General features: G+C 35.9%; 1 protein-coding gene across 1 annotated transcript in view; it reads left to right on the forward strand.

The window, feature by feature from the left end:
- LOC107732977 (staphylococcal nuclease domain-containing protein 1-like) overlaps nucleotides 1–9663 on the forward strand; it is a 191768-nt gene that overhangs the window by 46134 nt on the left and 135971 nt on the right. Inside the window, exons 13-15 of the mRNA XM_016544462.1 lie at nucleotides 1311–1421; nucleotides 2380–2452; nucleotides 5693–5834. Coding sequence (XP_016399948.1) covers nucleotides 1311–1421; nucleotides 2380–2452; nucleotides 5693–5834 — 326 coding nt within the window. The remainder of the gene's footprint in view (nucleotides 1–1310; nucleotides 1422–2379; nucleotides 2453–5692; nucleotides 5835–9663) is intronic.

The following is a 9663-nucleotide window of genomic DNA, read 5'->3' on the forward strand; positions in this document are numbered from 1 at the left end:
TTTTTTATTTGTGCTATCATTAGTAATTTCTTTATTTGTTCTTATTTTATTACTGACTGCTTGCTTGTCAGCTTGATTTCAAACTTTGAATTGAATAAAAAATGACAAGGAGGCTAAGCAGTTAATACTAAAATAAGAACAAATAAAGAAATTACTAATGATAGCACAAAAAAAAAATCACGATAGGTCTACAAATGAAATAAATTGCTTTTTAGTTTTTCGGGTAGGTCTAACAGTAGGGTTAAGATATTTAACTTTTTTTTTTTTTACCAATTATCCAAATAATGTTTAATCCTAGAAAGCTATTATTATCAGAGGACACGTGAGCATAACGGTTAGCAAATCGATGAATGAGAGGGCAGCGTTACCAGAGTTGCCCATTTACCACACCTTGTTACAGCACAGTAGGGCTATTGCAGACAGAAACAATACTCTGCTACATCGATGTTTCCTGTCAGCTTGATTTTTGAGTGGACTTTGCTGTTCCGATGAGCATGAACGGTATATGAGTGGAGCACTCACATGGGCCGTGAGCGACTGAGCGGAGCACACACACGCATAGAGCGGGATAATACGCAGAGCGTCACACCACGTGAAAGTGAATCCTGAGCGGTGAACTAATTTTCGGCAGCCGGAATTTCAGCACATCTCTAATTATTGGCGACATCAGAAATGGATATTATATAACATCTGCTTTTTTTGAACATTTTAGCAATTTAAAAATATAAAAAAAAGATTTTTTACACTGCCCCCCTGCTCTCGACAGACGGCACCCCAGGGTGCCACGGCACCTCGTTTGGGAAACACTGATATAGACTATCCCAAAATAGTTGCAGTATAAATTGATTAGGGGAATAGGGGAGTATTTAGGGGTGTCGATCGATTTGAAATGATCAGAGATTTCTGTAATCAGTCAGACCTAAAATTGATACTTGTGAGCATATATTTTCACATGGAATCTCCAAATTTAATGGGGAAACCGCAAAGACTAGTATTTTAAATATTTGTTAATGGCTTTTTTTGTTTGTTTTTTTTGCTAACGAATTAATGAAGGCCAGTATCACAGATACCAATACTGAAACTGATGGCTATATTTAGTGAATTTTTTAATGGATGCTGTGTTAATTGCTTTAATTATTTAATGCATTAAACGGCAAATAATAATTGCAGAAATAAACACATTATTTTTCTCATCCCCATGTATGTGTGTGTGTTTAAAGAAAACATTTGTGTGTTTCATGTATAGTACATAAAGTGTTGCAAGGCATCTTGGAACAAACATCTGATTCTCTGTTTTAATCTCTTTGTAGAAACATTGCTGAGGCTCTGGTCAGTAAAGGTCTCGCCACAGTGATCAGGTACCGTCAGGACGACGATCAAAGATCTTCCCATTACGACGAGCTCTTGGCTGCAGAGGCAAGGTAAGTCAAAACACTAAAATAAAACCGCCAGCTAGCGAATGTGGGCCATATTCCCACTCATTGAGGAGGAGAAGCCGTCTGTGAAATGGAGCCATTTTGTTCTGTGCAGTAAGTCATGGCTTGTCTGGTTAGCTCTCATTTCATGGGGGCAATATCAGTCCCAGAGCTTATACCTCAACCACCAGCACTAAAGCATTGCTCTTTTATTCTTTGTCCACGAATTTAATTATATAGATTTGCGGTGTAGAGGTTTCAAGGGTGGTTTATTGCACAGAAAGAGATTCGGATCTTGTGGTCGGCGATAGATGGTGTGGCTCTCGAGAGAAAGAGACTCGCTGCTTCTTATCTGCAGCTCTTTCTTTTCCATTTCTATTCTTCACTTTTGGTGTTGCTCTCGAAAAGGCACATGCATTCACACACATCTCCTCTATTTTCTTGTCCTTCGCTCTCTGGGTAATGCTTCCCCGTGGAGCCAGCGGAGATGGGAGGTTTGCGGGCCTCAACTTTATTTTTAGCAGAGATTGCTGGTCCTTACCCTACATCCTCTGAGAAATCAACCCCAGGACAAGCTCTCTCTCCCTTCCTCTATTTTTCACTTACTGTGATTGGACAGCAGGCAGGCTACAGCCACAGATACATCTGCCTTAAAGAGGCCAAAGACACATCCTTCATTCCTCCTGTATCTACTGTAATCTGCAGGCATCGCCACTCAGCAGCCACTATTACACTGATCGAGCACTCTGATGCACACAAAAGACACTGTATACATTCCCATGTGTAATGCACAAGAACTACTGGCCTATAAATGTGATTTGTTGGCTCTTTTGTGGCATAAGGGATGGATGAATGGGTGGGTTTGTTTAAGGGTTGGTTTCTCAGGCTGGGGCAGAAATGGTTTTATGTTCTGGGAGCCCGTTCTAAAAATTTCGATTCTAACACAATGCTTGAATCATTGCAGAGCGATAAAGAATGGCAAAGGACTTCACAGCAAGAAAGAAGTGCCCATTCACAGGGTGGCAGATATTTCAGGGGTAAGTTTGTGTATTAGAGTGAACTTTCGGTTTTATTGGCTTCAATTGCTGTTTGATTCCGATTCGTATGGATGTATTTCAGTCATTACGTCCATTTTGCTTACATATAAAATATGTCTCTGCTAAAGCTGTAAATTATCATTTTTTTTTTTAGACTGATTCAAACCGGTAGCTTGTCTTGTTGAACTGTTCATTTTAAAGAACTGGCTCATAAATCTTTTGTGAGCTTACGACTCAGGTAAAATGAGTTTTTACTGTGACTCTGAGCAAGTTATTGCAGCAGAACACTGTGATATCTACAGGATGGACAGCACAGTTCAAATAAACTCAAAGTGGCCATAGAGTAAAAGGTCAATTTGGGGATTTTATCAGTATTTTTACCATGACATTCATCCACCCGTCGCTTATTTTTTGAAAATAAAATAGTTTGGCAAATTTGTTTTAAATATTTTGGCTTATTTTATTTGTTTCATCTTAAATATGTTGGCTTATTTCATTGTAATCATCTCAATAATAATAATAATATTATTTTGGCTTATTTGATTATCTTCATCTTAAATATTTTGTCGTCTTTGATTTGTTTTCATCTTAAATATTTATACTTTAACCGTTTTCTTAAATATTTTGACTAATTTGATTGTCTTTAGCTGAAATATTTTGGCTACTTTTGTTTTCAGCTGCTAATAAGAATGCAGCATTTTTTCTTCCATTTACATTTTTTTCTGTTTAAATTAATTCGACAGACTTCAAAATCAAGAATAAAACTCAAATATCAGTGAGAAAAAACTAAAAATTATTTGTATGGGCCTGAGCATGACCCATGACCGTATGTTCTGAATGTCTTTACCAATGTCTTCTATATCCCAAAATCCTTTCTAAAATCTTTGATGTTAAAGCTTTGTCCTATGATAGCTGATTTATTGCTGCAGTATGGCCCTGCCCATTAAATTAATGAATGCCCCTCTAAAAATAGCCTTTCCACCCTTAAAGTCGTCATGGTCGTAGCTCTGAAGTTGTTTTTTAGGCGAATCCTGTTTGGGTACCTTACCAAATGAAGATTACATTTTACTTGGCTTGTAAATGTCATTTGCTGGGTGACAGGCTTGATACTTGGTGTGTGAAGCAACTGACGTTTAACAGCCGCTGACTTCCTGTTCACCTCTCCTCAATTCTCTCCTTCCTCTCTCTCATCTCTGCTTTTATGAATGAGCTCCTTAGATTTTAATGAAGTGTATGGCAGCTGTCTGCGAACTTCTTCAGCATGTTATTTATACCCAAGTTTGTGTAGGAGGCATTTAGAGTGAGAGAAAAGAGTGTCGCTCTCAAACGGTAACATTCTCATTTCTCATCCAGAAACAAGATTCCCTCGTTATATGACTGACAGTCAGAGTAATGTCGTTTGGATTGGGACTATGTCGTTGGTCTGAAAGGACCATTTACCTTTGGATGTGTTTGTTTTCTTTTCTCTTCTCTCCTTCTCTCTTTTGGTTTATTTTTCTTAGTTTGGGTCATGGCTGTATTTTCATCTGCAGTGGGCGGCCCTAGTGTGCTGAGTCACAGGAAGCATATTTAAAGGGAAATCTGAAGTGTCCCTGTTACACACCAAACCTCACCTGTCAAACAAAGAGAGATGGCCAATCTCGCTTCTAAAAGTACACCCTTGGTCAGGACACTCTTGAAATAGAGCTGCCCTACACCCATAATGGCTCACAGTGTCATAAACCGTTATCTTCCGCTTGGCCTGTCGTTTTTCTTATCCACATTTGAATTACAAATCAAAGTATCTAAACTAATGTAAGAAAACCAGCTGAGGTAGCCATTGAAGGCACATTTAAAAATGTTGGTGCAAAAAATAAGGGTGCTATTTTAGTGCAGTTATTTTATCAATTTTTATGAAAAAAAAAAAAGAAGAAATAAAATTAGCCTTTTTTAATATTGCGTAACTATTTTTTGTATTGCAAATTTTGCATCATGCCATCGATACATATTCAAATTCTGTAAAAAATTGTCATGACAGCTGCAACGTTTAATGTGGCTCTGTGGCATTTCTTTTGTACAAAACCAAACAACACCTAACTAGCCAATAGGGCTGTGCGATTTGGGAGAAAATATCAAATTGCGATTTTTTTTTGACTATTGCGATTGCGATTTGATTTGCTATTTTAAATTTGCAAAGTCAAGCTTCAGCTCAATATAGTCAATAATGTGCAGCACAGTATGGGTATCATTACCCTGCTGAAAAAAACAATAGAAGCTATCATAGAAATTCTTATAGTTTCCATTAAACCATTACAAAATAGTGCAGTTATTTTATCAATTTTTATGACAAAATAAAAAATAAATAAATAAAATTAGCCTTTTTTAATATTGCATAACTATTTTTTGTATTGCAAATTTTGCATCATGCCATCGATACATATTCAAATTCTGTAAAAAATTGTCATGACAGCTGCAACGTTTAATGTGGCTCTGTGGCATTTCTTTTGTACAAAACCAAACAACACCTAACTAGCCAATAGGGCTGTGCGATTTGGGAGAAAATATCAAATTGCGATTTTTTTTTGACTATTGCGATTGCGATTTGATTTGCTATTTTAAATTTGCAAAGTCAAGCTTCAGCTCAATATAGTCAATAATGTGCAGCACAGTATGGGTATCATTACCCTGCTGAAAAAAACAATAGAAGCTATCATAGAAATTCTTATAGTTTCCATTAAACCATTACAAAATTCTTTTTTGTTTTGGGCATTATTCCAATAGGAATTAGCATCCATACTGCCAGATGCACTCGTGGAGAACTGTGCGAGTATAAACGAGCATTACGAGACAGGCTGCGTGAGTGCGGCGCAACGTCTCAAATCGCGATTTCGATTAGATTTCGATTAGTCGCACAGCCCTACTAGCCAAGTATAACTAGTATATAATAAGTGTAATAGCTATATGTAAATATATGTATTTAATTGTATACTTTTTATAACAAGTATAAATACTCATAAATATAACAAGTATAAACATTTAGACGTATAAAATAAATGTGTATATAACAAGTAAAAAAATGCATATAACAAACAAATAATGTGCATATAACAAGTAAAAATTACAATAAAAATACATAATAAATATAAAATTAAATATCTATAACAAATAACTGTGTTGATGTTTGTTTTCATATGTCGTTTAAATACCTCTGATGTTTTTACTGACTTTTTTTTCTTATATTCTTTCTATGTTTTTACACAGGAGACACAGAAGGCGAAACAGTTCTTGCCATTCCTGCAGAGAGCGGGCCGCTCTGAGGCTGTGGTGGAGTACGTGTTCAGTGGCTCTAGACTCAAGCTCTACATGCCCAAAGAAACATGTCTCATCACCTTCCTGCTCGCTGGTAAGTGTTAGTCTGCCTCGGCCTGTCAACTACGCCACCATCTGTGACCACATAACGACCACAGTGTGGCAGCTGACCGCTGTTGCATCACCAGTCTAACACTTTCTATTTTGTTCAGTTCTTTAATATTTCAAGGAAGAGTTCACCTAAAAAAAATTAAATTTCTGTCATAATTTTCTCATTCCGTTAGCAGTTTTTTTTTTTTCTGTGATAAAACATAAGTTTGGCTGAATGTTCAAGTTGCTTTCATGCATGCAATGAAAGTGGTTGGTGACCAGGGTTTGTAAAGCTCCAAAAAGCACCATGATGGTGCTTCACATGACTCACTTTATTACTTCTAATACCACTGAAAGACTGAAAAGCTATTCGCTGAAAATCTTGCCTTGAAATGTTGCTTGCCGACCAATATCACCATTCACTTTCACTGTAGGGGAAAAGGAGGGGGGAAAAAAACGACTTGGACTTCTAAAATTGCTATAATTAACTCGTTTTGTGTTCCATGGATGAAAAAGTCATACAGGTATTGAAAGACATGATGGTGAATAAATGATGACAGAATTTTCATTTTTGTGAGGACTGTTACTTTAATAATTCATACACGCTTCATGCTCTATATAAAAGTGTGTCTTCACATTTCCTTGCCTGAAGCTTGACAGTGAGATGCTTTTTGTGGAAGGGGTTTCTTTCTCCTCGAGATGCTCTGCTAGTGGAGTTTTGAGACTGAATAGCTTCTGTCCTTCCCCTCTGACCAGCAGAGGCTGGTGTTTTCTGGGTGGTCTGCAAAGCTGATCTTTGTGCAGGCGTTTTGTCTAAGCTTCTGACCTACCTAAGGCAAGATGGGGATCTGAAGGGCTCAATCTGATGGAAGGTTAAGTGTCACATTTGCTGGCTGTGAGGTCTTGCTACTCAGCATCTGTTCTTCCTCTTGAGTGTCCTCGCCCTCTCTATGTGGAACACATATTTGGACATACTTGTGTGAAAGTATCTGGGCAGGTACAGATATCACTGCTGCACATCAGGGAAGGCGGTGGAGTGACCTTTGACCTCTAATCAGCGCTCTGCACATAGCCAATTGCCTTTCCCGCTAGAACATTTGCTGTTGACATTTTTATAAAGACTTGTGATTTAGAGTTTTCAGTTTATCAGTAACATTTAACATTTTTGTTCATTTTAGCATTCACACTACTATTCAAAAGTTTTTAATGTTGTAAGTAGTCAAGGCTGCATTTACTTGATCAGAAATACGGTAAAAGTATAATATTGTGAAATTTTTACAAATTAAAATAACTATTTTCTAATTAATTTTAAAATTGAAATGTAATTTATTCATGTGATGGCTAATTTTCAGCAGCCATTGTTACTTTTTCAGTGTTACATGATCCTTTCGAAATCAATTGAGTAACATTTATTATCACTGTTGAAAACAGTTGTGCACTTTAATATATTTGTGATAATTTATTTTTTTCAGGGTTCTTTGATGAATAGAAAATTCCAAAAACAGCATTTATTTGAATTCACACTTTTTGCAACATTTTTTTGTAACATCCTTTACTGCCACTTTTGATCACTTTAATTTTGAACAATTGCATTTTTATTAACTAACATGAACAAATCTTATAAAAATATGCTTTAAAAAAAAAGTGAAGTTTGGATGGGTTCTTAAGTGTTAACGTTAAATAAAGGGGTCATATGATGCTTTTTTAAAGATCATTATTTTGTGTATTTGGTGTAACAGAATATGTTGACATGCTTTAATGTTCAAAAAACACATTATTTTTCAAATACTGTACATTATTGTAAGTCCTCTATGCCCCGCCTCTCATAAAACCAAAAGCATTGTTAGTGACTAAATAAAAACAAGGTAAAATGTACTGAATTTGACATTTTAGTTCCTATTATAATGATGTATTCCATATAGCTGCCATTATATTTTTTATTATATACGTTGTCCTTGGCATAACCCCTAAACTCTTAATCTACATCAGAAAACTACATTTTAGCATCTTTAATTGGGTGCCAAAAATAAATAACTTAACTTATTCTGACCAATCAAATCTATTCTGGATCAGTGGAGGGTGGCATTTTGACAATTTAATTTTTTTTATTTTGTACAACATGGGAATTGTATATGGCATGCACAAACATTCAAGCTTCATTAGACTACGTAAAGAGACTGTCTCTTTCTTGTGTTCGCTCAATTTCTTCCTGACGGACATCTGTGCCCTTCCAACCTCTCTCCATATCACTCAGAACAAGCTGCTGAATGATTTGTGTTTATTTCTGTCCTCTCACCATCCGGTCTAATTATTCACCCTGAAAACAGAGAAGAGAGACACCCATCTATTTCTGCATCCCTCCATCCTTCCATTTATTTGTCTCTCCTTCCCCAACAGAGAACAAACACCCTCCACCCCCCATCATGCTTAATTGTGCATATCGCCATTGGAGATATTTCAATTAATTTGGTCATTTGTTCCTGAGTGTGTCTTTTGTGTTTTCCTTCCTCCATTTGTTCCTTTTGTAATTAATTTTTTTCGGTTTCTTCCTATGAGAGATTTCGGACAGAGAACCGCTCTACTTTTTCTTATTTTCTGAAATGATTCATTTTTTTTTTCAGATGTGTTTCTTCCCGTTTGCCTCAACTTTTTTTCTCGTTTGTGTGATTTGATCATGTAGGCTGGGATGTTTCGTGAAGCAGTTTGTTTGAGGGTTTATGAGTCAGATTCAGCTGATAGTGTTTGGTTTGTGTTGAAAATTATCCCCATTTTTCACAGTCGCAGGTACTTTGGGATCCTGGCACAGCTCTTTCTGATGTTTCTAGTCTTGTTTGAGTGTTTATGGAAGCCATTTTTCTTTCAGAAAAAGGAAAAGACTGACAGCACCAGGGGCTGTGAAATGTGCTACAGCACATATGAAAGCTTCAGCAGTTCGAGAGGTTATTGACATACAGGCATTGCACCATAAACTCACCTGTGTAGATTGTTTGATTACCTGCAGGCCTTCCTCTGCACTCTGATTTTATGATTTTTATGGTTGCATGCTGAAGTCTCATATCTGTGTGGGTCCAAGGGGTCAAGATTTGGCTAGTCAACTGCTAGTAGACGCCATAACTGAGCTTTTCTTTAACTTTTTTAATTTTTGACCTTGTGGACCTTTAGAAATAAAAATCTCTTAAAGCTGTTTTCTTTTACTCACTAGTTTGTTTTATTTGTCTGCTAACAATATTCGGCTTAAAATGCATCAAAATTAAGTCCGTTTCTCACCACAGTGTCCACAACATCTGAAATAATGCATTGTGATCATTAGCATTCTTTGGTGAAAATTGCATTTTATTTGGAATATCTAACTACTAGTCAAGTTTACATTAATTTGACTATATATATATATATATATATATACATTTTTTTTCTTTTACAAATTTTTACACAATAAATATAGATAATCAAGTTTCAATTTTTTTGTTTGAAAACAATCCTGGGGATAGAAAAGTTTGCTTAAAGTGACCGTAAGCAAATATGTCAGAATCTTGTTTTTTATAGTTTATAGTAATTCATAATTTGCTTTGTTTAAAAACAACAGAAGGCAATGATAAATCCTCATTTAGATATGTAATTAATAGGGATGTAACGATTCACTCAACTCACGATTCGATTCACGATTTTGATTTCACGATTCGATTCGATTCACGTTTTTTTTTTACAAAATGAGATTTAAGACATTATAAATTAAATGTGTCCTTTTATTATTGCTTGGACAAAATGCTGCACATTTCTTTGTGAAAATTGAAATATAACACCATAATAATATACTAATATAGCACTTGCATATT

The sequence above is a fragment of the Sinocyclocheilus rhinocerous genome, unplaced genomic scaffold (assembly GCF_001515625.1).
Source record: "Sinocyclocheilus rhinocerous isolate Xijiao unplaced genomic scaffold, SAMN03320098_v1.1 scaffold400, whole genome shotgun sequence".
Taxonomy (NCBI): domain Eukaryota; kingdom Metazoa; phylum Chordata; class Actinopteri; order Cypriniformes; family Cyprinidae; genus Sinocyclocheilus; species Sinocyclocheilus rhinocerous.